Consider the following 24,280-nt stretch of genomic DNA (forward strand, 5'->3'; position numbering starts at 1 on the left):
TCCTTCTCTCTCTTAATTGCAAAGTTGAAAGGGTGGCGTGGATTTGGGGATGGATTGAACTAGTAAGTGCTACTAGGTTATTTTAAAGCACAAGACTGCCATCACTTACTTTTTACCATTATCAAAAAGCAGGCTGTGTAATTTCTGTGCATGACACTTTTTTTTTTTTGGTTCCGTGTGTGGGGCCTCTGTGCTTGAGGGGTCTGCCGCCTTCATTGTCTGGGTTCTCAGTGGGTAGGTGAAGGTAGGGGCTGGCTGATGCCATGCCATTTGGTTGACTTTAATCACAGGCATTTGGAAAACATGTAAATAGCTTTTGTAAACTCAGTGCAGTCGTTTTCCTTCTCCTTAAACATCCACACTGGCCTTTCAAAGATCGAAGTACATTTTCTATAGCTTCTGTTCCTGCTTGCCTGGCAACTTACGGGGAAGATTGAGGTCTGCCTTTGAGGGTAAGGGGCGGGGTAAACTAAGTATCGCCAAAAAAAATCACCCATTTTCGATGTGACTTCTCTTAGCTAGAAAAGTGTTGTTGTTGTTGTTGTTTTAAATTAAAATTACTAATATGTAACTTGGAAAGACTAGCGGTTAGCCAGCCTTTTGTGAAGAGGCTGTATGTCCCGTAGCCTTCTTCACTATTTGTTTACGTTTATCTGACAATAGTTACAGTTGCCCAAACCAAGTGTGATTTTGGCAGAAAGCTTGCACCTTTAACAGTGGGATGAATCCCTCTATTGGGGCTTATTTATTTCTTGACTCTTTCAGTCTAAGTGTTCTTTTTTTCCACCTTGGTCATCCGATACATTAAACTGAATTATGTCTCCGTCAACTCTCACTGTTCCAAGGTGAGAAATTATACAACACATCATTTCTTGCATTGTGGTATTTGTTCGCTTGACCATATAATGAACAGGTAAATAGCAACTTGTACTATTATTATTGAAGTTCTGAATGTTTCCAGTAAAATGTTTCCACTATTTCAAATAGTGTTATTTGAAAACCAAGGGATGCTGAGTTTTTGAATTATTATGATGCTAGTGCATGTGCGGGTACTGAAATGTGTATGTAAACTTTCGTGACCTAATAGTCCTCAAAACCAAGTTTTCCTTCTTCAAATAGAATTTTGATCACTGGTAGTAGTCTCTCCTCTGAAGAAGGTGATATGTACCTAGTGACAGCTCACTGGATATGATGATCTGAACATACTCAAAGAGCATATGGTTGTCCTAATTCCGTTTTTCTGGTTGAATGATGCCCTCTTTAGAACAGGATCTCATTGTAGTAATTTTTTTTTTTTTTTTTTTTTGAGACGGAGTCTCGCTCCGTCGCCCAGGCTGGAATGCGGTGGCACAATCTCCACTCACTGCAAGCTCTGCCTCCCAGGTTCACACCATTCTCCTGCCTCAGCCTCCCAAGTAGCTGAGACTACAGGCGCCTGCCACCATGCCCGGCTAATTTTTTATATTTTTAGTAGAGACAGGGTTTCACCATGTTAGCCAGGATGGTCTCGATCTCCTGACCTCATGATCCGCCTGCCTCGGTCTCCCAAAGTGTTGGGATTACAGGCGTGAGCCACCGCGCCCGGCCACATTGCAGTAATTTTTATACAAAGGAAAAGAGCAGAATGTGTTTTGAAGATTGGTAAATTTGCATTTAAAAGCAGGAGGTTCTTCTGGTTTCTTAAATAGTAAAAAGAAAATGTCCAGTATCTCTAGGTGACATAGCTTCTTTTGGGGGTGTCATTCTTTCACCATTAAGTTGTTAATTAGAGCATCTAACTTCTTTCATTTTGCAGTAATGTCTGTAATACAGAAAGATATGTTGGAATGTTTGGAAATGCCCCTAAAAGTCTTTCTATTGCTAAATTCCCCAATATTGATACAGGTGAGTGATTGCTTGAGTTTTTTATTACTTAGAATTTTGCACATTTACTCATGAATTGATGACACTAGTTTGTACTTCTTGCTGAAGTCTTTTCTTCACTTCTGTATCTTTTTACCTTGAGAATTTTGTTTTTCACCTCACAGCTCCTTAATCCTGTCCCTATTCAAAATTTCAAAATTTGTATTATTTTGAAATTTGTGCTTGATTGACCTTGAACAATTTTTCTTGATGGATTTATTTTCACGAGGAGCTCTTTTTCCTTCAGAATTACCACTTAGTATTTTTTTGAAATGTATTCTTTAAATAATGGAATTACTAATATTTCCCCATGAATTCTCGAAAAATAATAAGGTACAAGATTTTATTTTTGTATTTAACCAGAATGATGTATTTGGTTAAGAAGATAGTCCAAGTTAAAGACATACATTCAAGCTAGTGGCACATTCGGAAGAGCAGGCAAAGATAGTTGGTTGCAAATGGGAAATTTAAGCCATGATCTTAAAAGGACAGAATGGATATTTGTTACTTAAACTATGGGAATAATTGATTTTTTTCACCTTCCCTTTCTTGGATTTTTTTTTTTTTTTAATTAGTTTGGTTACTTTTTTTTTTTTTTTTTTTTTTTTTTTTTTTGAGACGGAGTCTCGCTCTGCCGCCCAGGCTGGAGTGCAGTGGTCGGATCTCAGCTCACTGCAAGCTCTGCCTCCTGGGTTTACGCCATTCTCCTGCCTCAGCCTCCCGAGTAGCTGGGACTACAGGCGCCCGCCACCTCGCCCGGCTAGTTTTTTGTATTTTTTAGTAAAGACGGGGTTTCACCGTGTTAGCCAAGATGGTCTCCATCTCCTGACCTTGTGATCCGCCCGTCTCAGCCTCCCAAAGTGCTGGGATTACAGGCTTGAGCCACCGCGCCCGGCCTTTATGTCTGAGTTAAAACATTTTACCTGATTTTCGTGTGTTCATTTTCTAAATCAATTATGACATAATGTTAACAATCAACCTTCTATTGTTTTTCTCTACTGAATAATGGTGTGTTGAATGGTTTGAAGACTTTTTCTTCCTCTACCTCTCTTCTAAATTCCTCATTTACAAACAAACAAAAAAAAACCAAAACACCCCCCACAATACCAACTGTACCTCCCCAAACCAGTTAGATCATAAATCCAGATCTCATTGAAAATTATCCTTTTGACCAGGCATGGTGGCTCATGCCTGTAATCCCAGCACTTTAGGAGGCCAAGGTGGGCAGATGACTTGAGCCCAAGAGTTCGAGACTAGCCTGGGCAACCTGGTGAAACCCCGTCCTTACAACAAATACAAAAATTAGCAGGGCGTGGTGGTGTGTACCTGTGGTCCCAGCTCCTCGGGAGGCCTGAGGTGGGAGGATTCCTTGAGCCTGTGAGGATCCCTTGAGCCTGGGAGGCGGAGATTGCAATGAGCTGAGATGGTGCACTCCAGCCTTGGGGACAAAGACCCTGTCTCAAAAAAAAAAAAGAAAAAAGAAACAAAATTGTCCTTCCTAATTAAGAAGTTCTATATTGAAGACTTTCCTGTATATAGTTGTACAGAATTAGTCTGAGTTATTCTTTATTAGGGAGGAGGAAACAGAATGTTCTGTAATGTGGGAAGAAAAGCCACATTTATATTAGTATATGTGAATGTCTTCTTTCTTCTTCCTTTTTTTTTTTTTCCTCCCAAGAGACAAGGTCTCACTATGTTGCCCAGGCTGAATTCAGACTGTGATTGTCTTTTTTTCTCTGGCTACCAGGAAACTCTTGGTTTTATTTGAGATAGTAATTGTGCTAATTTTACAGTTTGCTCATGATGATGGTGATGATTACTACTTACCTGTGTATTCTTTGCCAGGTATAGAGGCTAGGGCTTTGTATGAATCACGTTTAAATCTCACAATGGCTGAATGAAGTATTATCTCCATTTTACAAATGAGGAAATTGACTCGGGTGAAATGATTTGTTCAAGGTTGCACAGTAATTTGTGCCTTGGGGTTTTAACTTAGGTCTTTGTGACACCAGAACCTGCTCTCTTAACCTCTCTCTTATGCTGCTCTCCTTGATCCTGGTTTGACATTTCTGTTTTACTGAGTGTGAGGTTTAGTCTTTTGTCTCAACACTGCCTCAGAGCCTGTTGGGCAATAGAAAAAAAAAATGTGTTTAAACATATATATGACTTTAAACCCAGTGCTTCTGTGGTGTTGTGCATAACAACTGGTGTCCCCTTTTTTTGCCATTAAAACAAATCAGTTTTTTGGCCTGTGTGATCCTAAGTCTAAAGAATTGTGTTGAAAGCATTTGCATATCAAGCATCAAAATTCATTTTGGAAATGTTTTGTACTAACATTGTGCTATACTAATGTGCTTCTTCCATGGGCTGCTCTACAGCTGTTTTTCCCATGGCTAAATTATGTAATATGTTTCACTGTTGGTTTCTTATCTGTTTCTGTTGCAAGGGTCATATAGTAATTGGTCAAACTCAGTTTTGTGTTTTAATCTTGGTTTTTATTTACATTTTTGAATCTATCTGTATAACTGGTTGCTAATGAGCATCCATTACATAACTCTGCTCTCTGTATTCCATGCAAGGAACCTTTCTCTTTTTTTGTGTATGTTAGTTTTATAGTTACTTACGAATCTAAATAAGAGAATAAATTCAGTAAATACCACTAGAGGATTATGAGAATTTTAGAAAAACTACAGCAATGTAGTGTAGGGGAAGGAAAAGCAAAATGAAAGGCTGCCACCTTTGTGTGTGGAAAGCATGTTAGAGGCTCTCCGTTCACCTGACAAAACCGTCCTCACAAAAGATTGGGCCACCCAGTTGTCTATGCTGAGGTGCATTTGAAGAATTCGTAACCAGTTACTGTTTCCTTATTTTTCTCTTAGCTTTATAACAGTTGCATTCCAGTATTGCAGAGCATGCTATTTACAGCTGCTAGGGACTTAGCCAGCCTCTTTTCTAGCTTTTTCTTAGGAACAGGTGGGATCACCAGATAATGTTCTTCAAGGAAAGAATGCACTGTATAGTTTTCACCTAAGATATTAGGTAATTTCTTTCTATAACTCAGCAAGTCTCTCCATATTAATATACTGAGAGCTTAATATTAAATACATTTTTTTCTCACCAAATTAAGTGTTGTATTTGCCTTGAATCTAGGAAGATTTTTGTTTTTAAATTTATTTTATAAGTATTTGTTAGGGTCTTGCTATGTTGCCCAGGCTGGTCTTGAACTCCTGGCCTCAAGAAATCCTCCCATCTCAGCCTCCCAGAGTGCTGGGATTACAGGTGCATGCCACCATGCCTGGCCAGAAGATGTTTTTAATTAGTGTTTAAAGGTATGAATGGTGTCACAGGGAGTGGATATATTTGTTTTCATGATCTTGTACATTTATTTTTGTGCAGTAACATACATTAAATGAATGTAATTTTGTGTGTTTTTAGAACATCATTATGAGATAGCCAGATAGTACAGAATCAGAGCTGGAAGGCAGGTAACTTGAGGATTATCTAGTCCAGTGTTTGTCAGACTTACCTGATGATAAGATTTACTTGGGGCCAGGTGCGGTAGCTCACGCCTGTAATCCGGGCACTTTGGGAGGCCGAGGCAGGTGGATCACCTGAGGTTGGGAGTTTGAGACCAGCTTGACCAATATGGAGAGACCCTGTCTCTACTAAAAATACAACATTAACCGGACATGGTGGCGCATGCCTATAATCCCAGCTACTCGGGAGGCTGAGGTAGGAGAATTGCTTGAACCCGGGAGGCAGAGGCTGCGGTGAACTGAGATCGCACCATTGCACTCCAGCCTGGGCAACAAGAGCGAAACTCTGTCTCAAAAGAAAAAAAAAAAAAAAAAGATTTACTTGGGTCACTTAATAAGAGTAAGGTCTTAGGCCTCACCCAGAGACCTCCTGAATTGGGAAAGGGCTTTTGAAATCCATGTCATTTACAGTTTCCCTGGTGTACTTCTTATGGTTAGGTGAGTTTAGGAGAAACTGGTTAGTTAGCCCCTTGATTAAGGAAGGTAAACCCTGGGAAAGAGAAAAAACAAAGTAAATGACCTATTTAGGGCCACCTACCTAGCTAGTAGCATCAACTGAACTAGAACCCTTGTCCCTGACTTCTAGATTAGAGTTCTTCCTCCTTCAGCAGGCTGGTCTTCTGGTCCCAAGTTATTCAGAGATGAAGGTAGCAGCAACATTGAAAAAGCAAATAGTCAGTGTTACTATTGGTTTTTATTTGTCTTGTGATTTTCCTGTCAATATTTTAGACACCCTGGATTCAAGCAATTTTTGACAAGCATTTTATTATATAGAAAATAAGTCCAAGTGTTTGAGTTCATTTTTATTTAATTTTTTTTTAGTTTAAGTTTTTTACTTTGTTGTGGTTAGACTAGCAGGGTATTTTAGGAAATGAGTGTTGATATCTAGATTATTTGAAGCCTCAGGTAATTAAATAGAAGATATTTTATTTGATCTAACTTATTTTAGATATCCCTTAATGATTTATTTTCTCATTGATTGTTTCTTCTATGGGAGTAATGATGATTGGATTTGGTTAGGACTGTGGGGGTGAAGCTTCCTTGACTTTTCATTTCTGTTCACAGTACATACAGATCTGTAAAATTTCCATGGAAATGTTCATCAAAGCATTTGAAGCCCATGTCCTATTCGTGCATCTGTGTACCCTCTGTGCCACACCCCTCCCGTTTTCACAAATTATAAGTGAAATTCTCACAGAGAATCATGCTGATTTATAGAAGTTACTGCATTTCTAGGATCACCAAAGTCTGAGCATAGACATTTAGGTGAGGAGAGACCATAGTTAAATACCAGCTCTGACTAAGTAGGAGCTGGATGAAGCAGGAAAGGACCTTGTCTGCGTTTTCTCTTGGTTTTTATGGGGATTACACACTGTCTTTCCTGAAGCATTCTTAACTATTGTGAGGGGCTGGTTAATTTTAATTATTGGACAAATCTAATCACAATTTAAAATATCATCAACCAGGAAAACCCACAAAACAGACTGAACTGTTCTGTGGGTTTTCCTGCTTTTACTTATTTATTTATTTTCGAAACAGGGTCTTGCCCTGTCACCCAGGCTGGAATGCAGTGGTGCTGGCATAGCTCACTGAAGCCTCGACCTCCCAGGTTCGAGTGGTCCTCCCATCTCAGCCTCTAGAGTACTTGGGACCACAGGCGCATGCCACCACACCCAGCTAATTTTTGTTTTTGTTTTTGTTTTTTTTTTGAGATGGAGTCTCACACTGTTGCCCAGGTTGGAGTGCAGTGGCACGATCTCGGCTCACTGCAAGCTCCACCTCCTGGGTTCACGCCATTCTCCTGCCTCCGCCTCCCGAGTAGCTGGGACTACAGGCACCTGCCGCCACGCCTGGCTAATTTTCTTTGTATTTTTAGTAGAGACAAGGTCATGCCATGTTGCCCAGGCTGATCTTGAACTTCTGGACTCAAGTGATCTGCCTGCCTCGGCCTCCTGAAGTGCTGGGATTACAAGCGTGAGACACCATGCCTGGCCCCTCCTTTTATTTTAAATATAAAATTTTATGTTTATAAGTGTGAGCCGCCACACCCAGCCTTACATAAACTTTTAAGAGCAAACCTGTGGAGTGTAATTAGATGCATAGTTACTTATAAAGTGGTATATATTTTTCAAATGAGTCCTTTTCTCTAAATATATATATATGTGTATTTGTATGTTATTGATAGTAAACTTCCAATTCATTAAGATTTGCATGACATATACAGAGTACTATTAAACTCAAACACGTGGAAGTGGATCACTAGGATTGAATACAGTTTTTTAAAGTATTGTCTTTTCATCTTTTTTTTTTTCTCAGAACTCACAAACAAGAAACCCCAAATCATACCAACACTGAAAAGAAGAGACAATAAGAAGCATTATTTCTTTCAACATCACAGACATTGGCAACTCCAGGGATAAAAAGGGGTGGCAGTTGGCTGGGCGTGGTAGCTCATGCGTGTAATCCTGGCACTTTGGGAGGCCCAGGCAGGCGAATCACTTGAGGTCAGGAGTTCAACACCAGCCTGGTCACCATGGCGAAACCCTGTCTCTACTAAAAATACAGAAAAATTAGCTGTGCGTGGTGGTGGGTGCTTGAATTCCCAGCTACTTGGGAGACTGAGGCAGGAGAATCACTTGAACTTGGGTGGCGGAGGTTGCAGTGAGCTGAGATCGCATCACTGCACTCCAGTCTGGACGACAGAGTGAGACTCTGTCTCAAAAAAATAAAGGAGGGGGCAGTGGCAGACTTTGGAAGGAGGAACTAGATGTTTGTAGTCTAACTTAGGTGTTGATGGATAATGGGGATGCCAAACCCTCTCCCTGTGTTACATTGGTGCTATGACTGAACATAAACACTGCTATAATGATGGTGAGATCTTCATGTCATCATATTTAACCCTCCCTTGCTGTCATTCTGAGGTAGGAGTGCTTCTTTTTGAATTCACATGCTGTGGGGAGGATAGCATCTGTTAATGCAGGGGTTAAGAACAATGGGCTCTTCCTGGATCTGTTTTGGACAAGTAACTTATTCTCTTTAAGCCTAAGTTTTTTTCGTAGTAAAATGGGGATATTTTCTAACTCATATGGTACTTAGTAAGAATTATTGTGCTACTTTGGGAGGCCGAGACGGGCGGATCACGAGGTCAGGAGATCGAGACCATCCTGGCTAACACGGTGAAACCCCGTCTCTACTAAAAATACAAAAAAAAACACAAAACTAGCTGGGCGAGGTGGCGGGCGCCTGTAGTCCCAGCTACTCGGGAGGCTGAGGCAGGAGAATGGCATAAACCCAGGAGGCGGAGCTTGCAGTGAGCTGAGATCCGGCCACTGCACTCCAGCCCGGGTGACACAGTGAGACTCCATCTCAAAAAAAAAAAAGAATTATTAAAAAAAAAAAAAAAAAAAAAAAAAAAAAGGCCGGGCGCGGTGGCTCAAGCCTGTAATCCCAGCACTTTGGGAGGCCGAGGCGGGCGGATCACAAGGTCAGGAGATCGAGACCACAGTGAAACCCCGTCTCTACTAAAAATTCCAAAAATTAGCCGGGCGCGGTGGCGGGCGCCTGTAGTCCCAGCTACTCAGGAGGCTGAGGCAGGAGAATGGCGGGAACCCGGGAGGCGGAGCTTGCAGTGAGCCGAGATCGCGCCACTGCACTCCAGCCTGGGCAACAGCGTGAGACTCCGTCTCAAAAAAAAAAAAAAAAAAAAAAAAAAAAAAGAATTATTATGCTAATAAATATGTAAATGTTTCTAACAGTACCTGGCACTTTGTGCTTAACCAGCATTTTTATTGTAACAATTCTTTCTGTAGGCTCTTGGTTGTTACCTTAGTCTGTTTGTGCTGGGTAACTTAAAAATAATAGAAATTGGCCAGGCGTTGTGGCTCATGCTTGTAATCCCTGCACTTTGGGAGGCCAAGGCGGGTGGACCACCTGAGGTCAGATCACTAGCCTGGCCAACATGATGAAACCCCGTCTCTACTAAAAATACAAAAAATTAGCTGGCCGTGGTGGCGGGTGCCTATAATTCCAGCTACTCAGGAGGCTAAGGCAGGAGAATATCTTGAACCTGGGAGGTGGAGGTTGCAGTGAGCCAGGATTACACCACTGTACTCCAGCCTGGGCAACAAGAGTCAAACTCTGTCTCAAAAAAAAAAAATAATAATAATAATTGAAATTTATTTCTCAGTTCTAGAGGCTGAGAAGTCCAAGATCAAGACAGTGGCACTGGCGTCTGGTGAGAGCCTTCATACGGCATCCTCACATAGCAGAGAAATGGAAGGTGAAAAGGGCCTAAGCTAGTTCCCTCCAGCACTTTTACGAGGCACTGGTTCACAGCCCTCATGACTTAATCACTTCCCCCAAAGGCCCCACCTCTTAATAGCACTACCATGGGGATTAAGTTTCAACATGAATTTTTGAGAGGACACGTTCAAACCATAACAGTTGTTCTTGGTCTTTCTCTTGACTAGAGCCTGATAGTCAAGAGAGATATTTTGGCATGTGTCCTTATAATTATTATTGGTGTTGAAATCTAAAAGTGGCTAGGCTGGCTGGGCGTGGTGGCTCACACCTGTAATCCCAGCACTTCGGGAGGCCTAGGTGGGTGGATCACTTGAGGTCAGAAATTCAAGACCAGCATGGCCAACATGGTGAAACCCAATCTCCACTAAAAACACAAACAGTAGCCGGGCGTGGTGGCATGTACCTGTAATCCCAGCTACTTAAGAGGCTGAGGTGGGAGAATTACTCGAACCCAGGGGGCTGAGGTTGCAGTGAGCCAAGATCGTGCCACTGTACACCAGCCTGGGCGACAGAGTCAGACTCCATCTCAAAAAAAGAAAAAAAAAAGTGGCTAGGCTGGGTGCAGTGGCTTATGTCTGTAATCCCAGCACTTTAGGAAGCTTTTAGGAAAGCTGAGGCAGGAGGATTGCTTGAGTCTAGGAGTTTGAGGCTGCAATGAGCTGTGATTGTACTGCTGCATTCCAGCCTGGGTGACAGAGCAAGATAATGTCTCTTAAAAAAAAAAAAAGTGGCTAATTATTACAGGTTTTTTCTTTTCCTTTTTATTGTGATTGGATCCTAAGCTTTGTTATTTTCCTAGCAGTTGACAAGGTGACTACATGCATATATATTTTTAAGGAAAACAGAATAATTTATTATAGGTTCTACTTTCCTTAGAGTAAGAATACTGTGTTTAAATTAATTCTTCATTCTCTTTAATCATAAGCAACTGAAAAAGACATCTTTTGAGTTGTTTATCCGCTCATCTATTGATAGACATTTAGACAGTTTCCACTTTTTGGCGATTATGAATAATGTTGCTATGAACATTGGTGAGCATTTTAAAAGAAAGTGCTTGTGGATTTTGGAAGCCCTTGAATAACCAAAAGCTTTTAAGACTAAAGGAAGATAAAAAAGATAAAATCTTTTAACATTGATTGCATAAAAAGTATAAAAAATGGTAGTGCCTAATATAGCAAGTTTGTATTGCTTATAGCGGTGTAAATTTATAATAATTTTGGAAGGCAACTAGGTGTCATAAAAATGATTTAGTATTTTTTTTCCACTGGAAATCTTAATTCAGTGATCCAAGAGAAGAAAAGAGCTGTTAGCTTTTTATGTTGTATATGTATGGCAGCATTATCTGGAAACAGTGAAAAATTGGAAATAAATATCTAGAACTTCAAGGCAAGGCATGGAGGAGAAACAGTTAAGAAAATTATAAACGTGAACTATTTCCAACCATTCAGTGATCATCTTGAAAGCCACATAGCAATATGGGAAAACTTGCACTGATTATTTGCACGGAATATAGACATGCAAAAATATATATATGTGTATACACTGGAAGGTAACATGGAAAAAGTGAAAGTAGTTGATGTATTAGGGTGGGGTGATCATAGCCAATCTTTGTGAAAATCTCCTTGTTAACTTTGTACATGATATACCTGGAAAAAATTCAAATCTGCTAAGAACATTATGAGTCCTGATCTTGTGAAAACTAACGATTGCTTGTATTAAGGAACTCATTCCATTTCTCTTCAGGAACATTTTACTGCTGAAACAGTTGGTTCTTTTTTAAAATTTTAAAAATTGAGATATAATTTACATACCTTAAAACTCACGCCTTTAAAGTATCTGATTTCCGGCTGGGCGTGGTGGCTCACGCCTGTAATCCCAGCACTTTGGGAGGCCGAGGCGGGCAGATCATGAGGTCAGGAGTTCAAGACCAGCCTGACCAACATGATGAAACCCCGTCTCTACTAAAAATACAAAAATTAGCCAGGCATGGTGGTGCACGCCTGTAATCCCAGCTACTTGGGAGGCTGAGGCAGGAGAATCGCTTGAACCTGGGAGACGGAGGTTGCGGTAAGCCGAGATCAGGCCTCTGCACTCCAGCCTGGGCGACAGAACAAGACCCTGTCTCAAAAAAAAAAAAAAAAATAGAAGGACCGAGTGTGGTGGCTCATGCATATAATCCCAGCACTTTAGGAGGCCGAGGCAGGTGGATCACGAGGTCAAGAAATCAAGACCATCCTGGCTAACATGGTGAAACCCCGTCTCTACTAAAAATACAAAAATTAGCTGGGCATGGTGGCGTGCACCTGTAGTCCCAGCTACTTGGGAGGCTGAGGCAGGAGAATTGCTTGAACCCAGGAGATGGAGGTTGCAGTGAGCTGAGATCACGCCATTGCACTCCAGCCTGGTGACAGAGCGAGATTCCATCTCAAAAATAAAAAATAAAAAAGTATCTGATTTGATGCTTTTTGGTATATTCACAAGGTTGTCCAATCATTACTACTGCCTACTTCCAGAACATTTTCATCACCCCGAAAGAAACTCCATATTTCTTTGCAGTGACTTCTCATTTCCTGTTCCCCCTGGCAACTAATTTACTGTCTGTATGGATTAGCTTATTCTGGACATTTCATATAACATGTAAATGAAATGTGGCCTTTTGTGGCTGTCTTCTTTCATTTAACATGTTTTTAAGGTTCATCCATGTTGTAGCATGTATCAGTATTTCATTCCTTTTTATGGCCAAATACTCAGTTTTATAGATATACCACATGTTGTTTATCCACTCATCAGTTGATGGACATTTCAATTGTTTCCACTTTTTGCCTGTTAATAATGATTCTATGAACACTGGTGTGCATGTTGCATTCTCCAACAAATCCCAACCTAGTCTGAAGATAGTTCAGTGGTCTCTTAGAGTAGGAATGTGATTTAGTTTGGGCATGTTATTGGGGTGAGTTCTGAGCAACTTAAAAGTGTGTGAGTTACAACTACCTTCCTTCCATTGGTCTGTACTGGGCTTCTGCCTCAGTGCCCCTGCTTGGTATGTCTTCATGAAGGCTGTTTTAAATAATGAGCAATACTAAAGGCACAGAAAACCAACCTATTGCAAGCTGGCCATAGAGCTGGAGCAGAGTCTTAGAAGCCCTTCTGTAGGCCAGGCGTTAGTCTTTTAGTTAGAGTGTGGCCATGTCTTCCTCTCTTCCTCCTTTCCTCCCTTCCCTCCTTCCCTCCTTCCTTCCTTTCTTCCTTCTCTCCTTCCCTCATTCCCTCCTTCCTTCCTTCCCTCTTTCCTTCTTCTTTTTTTTTTTTGAGATGGAGTTTCACTCTTGTTGCCCAGGCTAGAGTGCAATGGTGCGATCTCACCTCACCGTAACTTCCGCCTCCTGGGTTCAAGTGATTCTCCTGCCTCAGCCTCCCAGGTAGCTGGGATTATAGGCATACACCACCACGGCCAGCTAATTTTGTATTTTTAATAGAAACGGGGTTTCTCCATGTTGATCAGGCTGGTCTTGAATTCCCTTCCTCAGGTGATCCGTCTGCCTCGGCCTTCCAAAGTGCTGGGATTACAGGCATGAGCCACGGTGCCTGGTGATGGACATGTATTTCTAATTCTCTTGGGTATATACACGGGAATAGAATTGATGGATCATATGGTAACTCTATTAACTTTTTGAGAAACTTCCAAACTGTTTTTCAAAGTGGCTGCACCATTTGACATTCCCACCAATAATGTATGAAGGTTCTAATTTCTCCAGCATCCTCACCAGCTCTTGTTATTGTTTAAAAAAAAAAAAAGATTAAAAAAAGATAGCCATCCTAGTGAGTGAAGTGGTATCTCATCGTGTTTTGATTTGCATTCCTTAATGACTAATGAAGTTGGGCATCTCTTCATGTGCTTATTGGCCATTTCTATATCTTCTTTGGAGAAATGTCTATGCAGTTCTTTTGCCCATTTTTAACTTGGATTATTTGTCTTTTTATTGTTGAATTGTAAGAGTTCTTTTTATATTCTGGGTACTAGTCACTTGTCAGATATATGATTTGCAAATATTTTTCTCCCATCCTATATGTTGTCTTTTTACTTTCTTGGTAGTGACCTTTGAAGCAGAAAAAGGTTTTAATTTTGATGAAGTCCAACTTGTCTTTTTTTCCTTTTTTTTTTTTCCTCTTTTTGAGCTACGGGGTCTTACTATGTGCCCAGGGTGGTCCTGAATTCCTGGCCTCAACCGATTTTCCAGCGTTGGCCTCCTGAGGTGCTGGGATTACACGCGTGAGCCACTGCGACCAGCCCTATTTTTTTTCTTTTGTGGCTTATGCTTTTGATGTCATAGCTAAGAAACCATTGCCTAATCCAAGATCACAAAGATTTATGCCTATGTTTTCTTCTAAGAGTTTTATAGTATTAGCTCTTTCATTTAGGTCATTAATCCATTTTGAATTTTTTTTTTTTTTTTTTTTTTTTTTTTGAGACGGAGTCTCACTCTGTCACCCAGGCTGGAGTGCAGTGGCCGGATCTCAGCTCACTGCAAGCTCCGCCTCCCGGGTTCACGCCATTCTCCTGCCTCAGCCTCCGGAGTAGCTGGGACTACAGGCGCCCGCCACCTCGCCCGGCTAGTTTTTTTGTATTTTTTAGTAGAGACGGGGTTTCACCGGGTTAGCCAGGATGGTCTCGATCTCCTGACCTCGTGATCCGCCCGTCTCGGCCTCCCAAAGTGTTGGGATTACAGGCATGAGCCACCGCGCCCGGACATTTTGAATTTTTATATGTGGTGTGAGGCATGGGTCCAACTTTATTGTTTTGCGTGTGGATATTCAGTTGTCCCAGTACTGTCTGTTGAAAATACTATTCTTTCTCCATTGAATTGTCTTGACATACTTGTCAAAAATCAATTGGTGATCAGGCACAGTGGCTCACACCTGTAATCCCAGAACCTTGGGAGGCTGAGGCAGGTGGATCACTTGAGGTCGGGAGTTCAAGACCAGCCCGGCCAACATGGTGAAACCCCGTCTCTACTAAAAATACAAAAATTAGCCAGCGTGGTGGGTGGCGCACGCCTGTAGTCCCAGCTGCTAAGGAGGCTGAGACAGGAGAATCACTTTAACTCAAGAGGTCAAGGTTGCAATGAGCTGAGATTGCACCACTGCACTCCAGGCTGGGTGACAGAGTGAGACTCTGTCTCAAAAAAAAAAAAATTGGCCCTACATTTGAGGGTTTACTTCTGAACCTTAAGTTCTGTTCCACTGATCTTTAATCTTGTGTCAGTACTACACTGTTTTGATTATTGCAGCTTTGTAATAAAGTTTGAATCCTCCAACTTTATTCTTCTTTGTCAAGATTGTTTTGGCTGTCAGGATTCCTTGCATTTCCATGTGAATTTTTCATGGATCAACTTGCCCATTTCTGCAAAAAAGGCAGTTGGAATTTACATAGGAGCATTGCATCTGTAGATCAGTTTGGGAGTATTACAATGTTAACAGTACGAAGTCTTCCATCTGTGAGCGGGGATGTCATCTCATTTATTTAGGTCTTCTTTAATTTCCTTCAACAATGTTTTGTAGTTTTCAGTGTGCTTGTAATCCTTTTGTTAAATTTATTCCTAAGTATTTTGTTTATTTTTTGATGTTATTATAAATGGAATTGTTTTATTAATGTTATCTTCAGATTGTTCATTGCTTGTATATAGATATACAAGTGAGTTTTGTATGTTAATCTTGTATCCTGCAACCTTACAGAACTTGTTAGGTGACAAATGGTTCTTAAAATAGAAAAATGCTTTTAAAAAACATGAGTTGGTTGAGGTTATCTAACATTTACTTCTTACATTTGCTCATGGTGGATTTTATTTTTTCTTTAAAAAATGTGGGGATTTTTACTTGCCACTTTTATATGTAGATATTGAAATATCCACAATTGGTTATTGACAGTCATTTAGGAAATTTGATAGGAAAGAGTAAGTGTTTTTTGAGACAGGGTCTCATTAGCACATAAATATGTATTAACTATCTGACACAAAACCAAGGATTAATCCAGGAAGAAACAGATACGGAATTGGGAAGATATACACCATCAGGCACTTCTGCGTTTTTGTTTGTTTGTGTTTGAGACAGGGTCTCCCTCCATTGCCCAGGCTGGATTGCAGTGGTACAATCATAACTCACTGCAGCCTCAAACTCTGGGCTCAAGCGATCCTTCCACCTCAGCCTTCAAAGTAGCTAGGGCTATAGGTTCCTGCCACTGTGCCCAGCTTATTTTTAAGTTTTTTTTTTTTTTTTTTTGAGAGAGAGTCTTGCTATGTTGCCCAGGCTGATCTTGAACTCCAGACCTTAAGCAATCCTACTGCTTCAGCCTCCCAAAACACTGGGATTACGGGCTAGTCACCATGCCTGCCATAAAAGAGTAAATTTTCTATCCCAGTTTAGATAGGAAAAGAAGAAATAGGTTGTATAAAATGTCAGTCAAGACAAAAAATATGGCTGGCTGGAGCTTAGGAATTTAAAAGCAAATCTATTTCTTTCTACTTAGGCCACTGTGCCCGGCCTGAGCCACTGGCCAAATCTATTTCTTTCTGCTATTTAGAGTGGCTTTTTTATCAGGCTAGGGACTTGGGATTGGAGATAAGCACAGAAAGACTAGCTAATACTTAAATGGTTTTGTAAACCAGGTGTTGTGGCACATACCTGTAGTCCTGGCTACTTGGGAGGCTGAGGTGGAAGGATCACTTGTGCCTGGGAGTTCAAGGCTGCAGTGAGCGAGCTATGATTGTGTCACTGCACACCATCCGGGTGACAGAGTAAGACTCCTGTGTCTAAAAATAAAAAGTTTAAAAATGATTTTGGGCTGGGCATGGTGGCTCATGCCTGTAATCCCAGCACTTTGGGAGCTGAGGAAGGCGGATCACCTGAGGTCAGCAGTTCGAGACCAGCCTGACCAAGATGGTGAAACCCCGTCTCTATCAAAAATACAAAAATTAGCTGGGCATGGTGGCAGGCGCCTGTAATTCCAGCTACTTGGGAGGCTGAGGCAGAAGAATTGCTTGAACCCAGGAGGTGGAGGTTGCAGTGAGCCGAGACTGTGCCACTGTATTCCAACCTGGGTGACAGAGCGAGACTCCATCTCAAAAAAAAAAAAAAAAAAAAAAGATTTTGGGCCAGACATGGTGGCCTGTGATCCTAACACTTTGGGACGTAGGAGGATTGCTTGAGCCCAGGAATTCAAGACCAGCCTAAACAACATAGGGAGACCCTGTCTCTACAGAAAATAAAAAGAAAATGGGTGTGGTGGTGCATACCTGTGGTCTTAGCTATTTGGGGGGCTGCGGTAGGAGGGTCACTTGAGCCGGGAGGTCAAGGCTACAGTAAGCCGTGATCACACCCCTGCACTCCAGTGTGAGCAACAGAGGAGACCTCACCTCAAAAAAAACAAAACCAACAACAATAACAAAAAACTTTTGTAATATCTTTCTTCTCCACATCAATTTATCAAGGGTTTCCTTTGGTTTTATTTGCAAAGACTAGAAGAAACCCTGACTTTCAGTTACTCTGCATTTCTTACTGCTATGAGCAGTATGGTCCTTTAAAAAAGAATTTTTTTTGGAGACAGGGTCTCAGTCTATCGCCCAGGATGGAGTGCAGTGACACAATCACAGCTCACTGCAGCCCCAGTTGACTACAAGTGTTCAAGTGATCCTCCGGCCTCAGCCTGCCAAATAGCTGTGACCACAGGCACACACCACCGCACCTGACTTTTTTTTTTTTTTTTTTTTTTTGTAGAAGTCAAAGTCTCACTGTGTTGCCCAGGCTGGTCTTTAACTCCTGGCCTCAAGCAATCCTTCCGCCTCAGCCTCCTAAAGTGTTTCAGTATGAAACACCATGCCTGGCCTAGCACTATAATCCTTGAGATTTTTGGATTCCAGGTAACTAGAAGAGACAAAATGAAACTCTATGGTTTTTTTTTTTTTTTGGTGCTGTGGGGGTGGGGGGCTGGTAATCTGAGAGGGAGAATGTTTTCCCATGCTAGCAAAGACAGATTGAGGGCATCATCTGATCTTTATGGGAGTGTGCAAAGCCTCAGTTTTTCCATTTGCCCATCTGCAATCATAGAAACAATGTGCTGACTCAACTCAACCTCTGCAGAGTGGCATTTGGGTTTAGACAGCCCTGAGAATCATTCAAGAGATGGAAATATTTGAGCAGGTCTTCAGAGGTAAAAATTAAAACTAAAAACAACTAGAACAATCTAGTATGCTTTCTTATCTCTTTCAAGGTTATTTCCTTTAGTCATTAGTGTACCTCCTTGATGTAAGGTTTGGCAGGAATAATTTCATCTCTGTAGAGTTGATAACTGAGCGGAGAAAAAACCCTGCCTTTTTACTCACTGCTTTTCTTCTTGCTATCATCAGTCTGATCCTTGAGGGTTTGGGGTTCTAGGTAAACAGAAGAGACAAAATGAAACTCTTGCTTTTTTTTTTTTTTTTTTTTGGTGCAATGCGGGTGGGGGAGATTGGGTGTGGAGAGGGGTGAGATTCTGCTGGAAACAAGTCAATTGACTAAAATACTCTTTTAATCATATTGTGTGGACCATCTTCTGCTTGGGTTTGCTCTTTTATGTTTTTATTTGCTTGTTTATATATACATACATTAACCTGCTACAACTAGAAGAACATTTACCAAAATATTAGCTAACAGTGACTATCTTTCAATATGGTGGGTTTAGGGGAGGAAGTATGTTTTTCTGTGTTGCTCCAAGCTTTTCTTTTTAAAGCATGTATTTTGTGATGTTTGGGGAAAACCAAATCCATCAAAATGTTATTAAAGTGCAAGTTTTGTAACCTGAACCACTCATTGAGGTATGGAATTGAAATGTATTTAGATGAAACTCACAGGTTTTTTTTCTTGGGGAATGTGGAATATTTTATCTATAATGCAGCTGTGCTGTCCTTTTTGCCATTTTTTCCTCCTCATTGTGATCCTTACTGTTTGGGGTGAAAGATGAGTAGTATTTTAAAGCCCGTAACGTGTGTGAGTACACACGTGACAGCTTAGTAAGATTCATTTTGTGTGAGAAATAAGGGAATTTAGGTTTTTGGGTTGCATTTGTTTTCAAAACATGTTAATAGGTGACAAAATCCGGTTTGTTTAGATTTGTATGTAGTCTGCCTGGAATGAAACTTTTTAATACTTACGTGATAGCCCTGATTAAATAAAAGTTTGGTGAAAGCCAGCAGGGTGGCATGTGCCCCATGATCCCAGCTACTCTTGAGGCTGAGGTAGGAAGAGAGCAAGTTCAAGCCCAGCCTGGGCAAAATAGCCAGACCCCATCTCCAAAAAAAAAGAAAAAAAATGTTTTGTTAAGTAGTTAGGTTCCAACTAGATCTGTACTTTTAACATAAAGCTATAATCCCAAGATACCTCTTATTTGGGGACATGATGGTTCTGGAAACTGGTGCTTCCTTTTGTCTAAATAAATCATCACTGTAAATCTAGTCTTGATTATTAAAAGGAGACAAAAAGATAAAAGGAGTGTTCTGGAACCACCTGTGCTTGAAGCTCAGTTAATAGTTTCCAGACTACTAAGCCTACAAAATGTATATCTTATACATTTTGCTAAAATAAAAAGACCTTTTAGCTTTGATCAAGATTAAATACTTGGTTTGATTATACTCCTAAAATGTACATATTCTCAGACAGATAAACAGATGTGATTTTCTTTCTTTCTTTTTCTGGATATATACAGAAACTTTTTTTTTTTTTTTCGTAGAGATAGACTCTCCCTATCTTGCCTATGCTGGTCTCGAACTATTGGGCTTAAGCGATCCACTCACCGTGGCTTCCCAAAGTGTTGGGATTATTGGCATAAGCCACTGTACCCAATCCCAGAAACGTTTAATTTAACTATAGGATAAGTTAGCTGTCATTTAGGTGCCTTTACTAAAGTCTGTTAAAATGACATAAAATAATGACAATGGGTGAGGTGCAGTGACTCACACCTATAATCCCAGCACTTTGGGAGGCCCAGGTGGGAGGATGGCTTGAGCCTGGGAGTTTGAGACCAGCCTGGGCAACATGGTGAGACCTCATCTCTACAAAAAAATTAAAAAATTAGGCCAGGCGCGGTGGCACATACCTGTAATCCCAGCACTCTGGGAGGCCGAGGTGGGTGGATTACTCAGGATCAGGAATTTGAGACCAGTCTGGCCAACTTGGTGAAACCCCATCTCTTCTAAAAAAAAAAAAATTACAAAAATTAGCTGGGCATGGTGGTGGGCACCTGTAATCCGAGCTACTTGAGAGGCTGAGGCAGGGGAGTCGCTTGAACCCAGGAGCTTGCAGTGAGCCGAGATTGCACCGCTGCACTCCAGCCTGGGTGACAGAGCAACACTGTCTCAAAAAATAAAAATGAAAAAAAAAAAAAGAGAAAACATTAGCTGAGCATGGTGGCACATGCCTGTTATGCCAGCTACTCAGGAGGCTGAAGTCAGGGGATTGCTTGAGCCTGGGAGGTAGAGGCTGCAGTTAGATGGGATTGTGCCACTGCACTCCAGCCTGGGTGACAGAGTGAGACCCTGTCTCAAAAAAAAAAAAAAAGACAACAACTCTACTACTCCTTTAGCCAACTTTCTAAGGAAATTAAGCATTTTAGGGAGAGAAACTGATGTTTCCTTTACTTACAGATGGCATTGCTCTTAAATAGTCCTATGCCTATTAGACAAATAAATTTATTTTTTACCCAGTTCCTTGGCATTAAAAATATATCAGTGTTTTGACCTGATTACTGTAGAGTGAAGATCATCAGTTGACACAGAACTTCCAGCCAGCATTTTAATCCCTTCCTCTGAAATATGAATGGACAGCGATAGATCTCTGAATATTTGAGGAGAGCCTCTAATAGGAGTTATGGAGACTAAACAAGCAGACAAAGGCCCTTACTTGATTTAAGCCAATTTATCTCACATTACCTAAATATCCAAAAAGTCAGCAGTTATTACTTTATCTGTGACCTCCCAAAGCCATTTACGAAACCAGGTATTAGTAGCAAATTCGAAGATTTGTTGCCTTTTTCAGACATGGTGTAGGTCGGATCTTTCCTGTATTCATTCAACCCGCCTAGTTGTTTGAGGATCCCAGCCAGGGTGAAGGTTGTAAATATTTCCTTAAGGCTTACTTAGCTTCACTGCAGGATCAGAGGCTGGTTTCTGGCAGTTCTATGTCTTAGGGGGTCATTGGCTGTCTGTTTTTCCTTTCTCTTTTTACGCACGATTTCTTCAAGAATAGCTAGTTACTTCCTTTTCCTTGCCATCTTTAATCCTCTACAATCTTGCTTCAAACAGTTACAACCCATGACTTCCTTTATTGCCACATCCACATCTTGGTTGTCACCTTTCCTCTCTTGCTTGGCCCCTTTACTGTTTTTAGCCATAGGTGAGGACCACTCTTCTCTCCAGATTGGCTCCTGGAATCGAGGCTGTCTACAGCAGTCTTGATTCTCCTGCTGTTACTCTGACTGCTTCCTTTTTCTTTTTAGGTTCCTGATTTTTCCTTCCATTTCTAATTCATCAGTCCCCAAGATTTTGTTCTTATGTCTCCTTCCATGGTCTTTTTCCATCTTGAGAAGACTTTCTTTGACTCATTTTTAATCCATAAGCATGTATTTAGCATCATAATAAAGAACTGGCGGCGGCCGGGCACAGTGGCTCACGCCTGTAATCCCAGCACTTTGGTATGGGCGAATCACTGGAAGTCAGGACTTCAAGACCAGCCTGACCAACATGGTGAAACACTGTCTCTACTAAAAATACAAAAATTAGCTGGGCATGGTGGCACACACCTGTAATCCCAGCTACTTGGGAAACTGAGGTAGGAGAATCGCTTGAACCTGGGAGGCGGAGGTTGCAGTGATCTGAGATCGTGCCACTACACTCCAGCCTTGGGTGAGACTCCATCTCAAAAACAAAAGAAAACAAATCAAAACAAAACCACCATGTAGGAGATAGCCAAAGAGGAATTAGACAGATTTCCTGCTCTCAGGTAACTTGAAGTACATATGAATTTATAATCTTTTCCATTCTGTATCTTCTTTTTTTAAATTTTTATTTTTAGTAGATGTGGGGTTTCACTATGTTGGCCAGGCTGGTCTCGAACTCCTGACCTCAAGTGATCCACGTGCCTTGGCCTTCCAAAGTGTTGGGATTACAGGTGTGAGCCACCGTGCCCGGCCTCCCCTCTGTATATTGTTATCAAACATAATTGATCTATTTTGAAAATGCATCTTTTACTTTTTGTTTTCTCCCCATTCCCACTGCTATAATGCCATCCCTTAGCCCCTCTTATTTGTGCTTATTATGTTTTGGGTGCTCCAGAAATATATTTTGTTTTATTTTATTTTATTTGTTTATTTTTTGAGATGGAGTCTAGCTCTGTCACCCAGGCTGGAGTGGCTGGAGTGCAGTGGCTCAATCTCGGCTCACTGCAAGCTCCGTCTCCCATGTTCACGCCATTCTCCTGCCTCAGCCTCCCAAGTAGCTGGGACTACAGGTTCCCGCCACCACGCCTGGCTAATTTTTTGTATTTTTAGTAGAGTCAAGGTTTCACCGCCTTAGCCAGGATGGTCTCAATCTCCTGACCTCATGATCCGCCCTCCTCAGCCTCCCAAAGTGCTGGGATTATAGGCATGAGTCACCGCACCTGGTCCTTATTTTATTATTTGTTTTTTGAGGTGGAGTCTTGCTCTGTTGCCCAGGCTGGAGTGCAGTGGCACGATCTTGGCTCACTGCAGCCTCCACCTCCCAGGTTCAAGTGATTTTCCTGCCTCAGCCTCCCAGGTAGTTGGGATTACAGGTGCCTGAAACCATGCCTGGCTAATTTTTATATTTTTAATAGAGATGGGGTTTCAGTGTGTTGTCCAGGCTGGACACAAACTCCTGACCTCAAGTGATCCACCTGCTTTGGCCTCCCAACGTGTTGGGATTACAGGTGTGAGCCATTGTGCTCAGCCTAGAAATACATTTTAAATGAATGAATGAATCAATCTATTTTGATTATCATTTAAACTTCCAAGATGGCTTTCTTTATTGTCTGTTTCATCAAGCATACCTCTGCCAGGCTGATCTTCCTTAAACATAACTTTCTTTTTTTTTTTTTTTTTTTTTTTTGAGACGGAGTCTCGCTCTGTCGCCCAGGCTGGGGTGCAGTGGCCTGATCTCAGCTCACTGCAAGCTCCGCCTCCCGGGTTCACGCCATTCTCCTGCCTCAGCCTCCCGAGTCGCTGGGACTACAGGCGCCTGCCACCTCGCCCGGCTAGTTTTTTTTGTAGTTTTAGTAGAGACGGGGTTTCACTGTGTTCACCAGGATGGTCTCGATCTCCTGACCTCGTGATCCACCCGTCTCGGCCTCCCAAAGTGCTGGGATTACAGGCTTGAGCCACCGCGCCCGGCCCCTTTCTTTTTTTTTTTGAGACAAAGTCTGGCTCTGTCACCCAGGCTGGAGTGCAGTGGCGCGATATCGGCTCACTGCAACCTCCACCTTCCCGGGTTCACACCATTCTCCTGCCTCAGCCTCCCGAGTAGCTGGGACTACAGGCGCCGCCATCATGCCCGGCTAATTTTTTTGCATTTTTAGTAGAGACGGGGTTTCACCGTGTTCGCCAGGATGGTCTCGATCTCCTGACCCTGTGATCCGCCCGCCTCGGCCTCCCAAAGTGCTGGGATTACAGGTGTGAGCCACCGCGCCCGGCCAACATAACTTTCATCTTACCAGTTTGTTAAAAACCTCCTATAATTACAGTAAAATGATGTTGTCTTTTATTTATTTTATTTTTTATTTTATAAAAAATTATAATATGTAGTAGAGATAGGGGTCTCACTATGTTGCCCAGGCTGGTCTTAAACACCTGGGCTCAAGTGATCTGCCCGCCTTGGCCTCCCAAAGTGCTGGGATTACAGGCGTGAGCCACTGTGCGCAGTTGATATTGTCTTTTAGCAAATCAAAATAGCCAGGATAAAAAAAATGATTATAGACAATTGGCAAGGTCCCTTGGGATGTGGCCCCTTCTTTGGCTGCATCTCCTACTCCTCCAACTCACCCCCCTGCGAGGTGGCTCCTAATAGCCAAGCGGGGGAGAGGGGGTGGCTATTAGTCCCCACCTCGCAGGGGGTGCCACTCCTCAGCTACAGTGGCCTCTGGCTGTTTCCGGAGTGCCACAGGTACTCTAGGCATGCCCCTGCCTTGGGGCCTGTGTTGTTGCTTCTCCTTCCCCCTGGAATGTCCTTTCCCCAGATAGCTTTGCAGCTTTCTCCCTCCTTCCTTCAGATCTGTACTCAGATATCTCCACTTCGGCCAGGCTGTCCGTGGCAGTCTTACGATTCCAGCCCCTCTCCTGCAACTCTTTCTCCTTAGTCCTCTACTGTACTATATCTTACTCATCTTTTTTCTTTTGTTTTCACCTGCCTCTCCTACTAGAACGTGAACTTCATGAGGGCAGGGACTTGTCTGTCTTGTTCACTACTGCATTCCCGGGGCCCACAGCAGGGCCTGGCACATAGGTG

At 41.9% G+C, this 24,280-nt stretch overlaps 1 protein-coding gene across 9 annotated transcripts in view; it reads left to right on the forward strand.

Moving 5' to 3' along the window:
• Positions 1-24,280, forward strand: part of CNNM2 (cyclin and CBS domain divalent metal cation transport mediator 2) — a 166,880-nt gene that overhangs the window by 1,900 nt on the left and 140,700 nt on the right. The window contains exons 2-3 of one of the 9 annotated variants that reach the window (XM_077947431.1): positions 1,796-1,884; positions 7,755-8,657. The exons of 7 other annotated variants lie outside the window; for them this stretch is intronic. In XM_077947431.1, the coding sequence (XP_077803557.1) occupies positions 1,796-1,884; positions 7,755-7,793 (128 nt within the window). In that variant the 3' untranslated portion in view covers positions 7,794-8,657. Of the gene's footprint in view, positions 1-1,795; positions 1,885-7,754; positions 8,658-24,280 lie in introns of those variants that run through there. One more of the 9 variants, XM_015148088.3, reaches the window with a different exon arrangement.

The sequence above is a fragment of the Macaca mulatta genome, chromosome 9 (assembly GCF_049350105.2).
Source record: "Macaca mulatta isolate MMU2019108-1 chromosome 9, T2T-MMU8v2.0, whole genome shotgun sequence".
NCBI lineage: Eukaryota > Metazoa > Chordata > Mammalia > Primates > Cercopithecidae > Macaca > Macaca mulatta.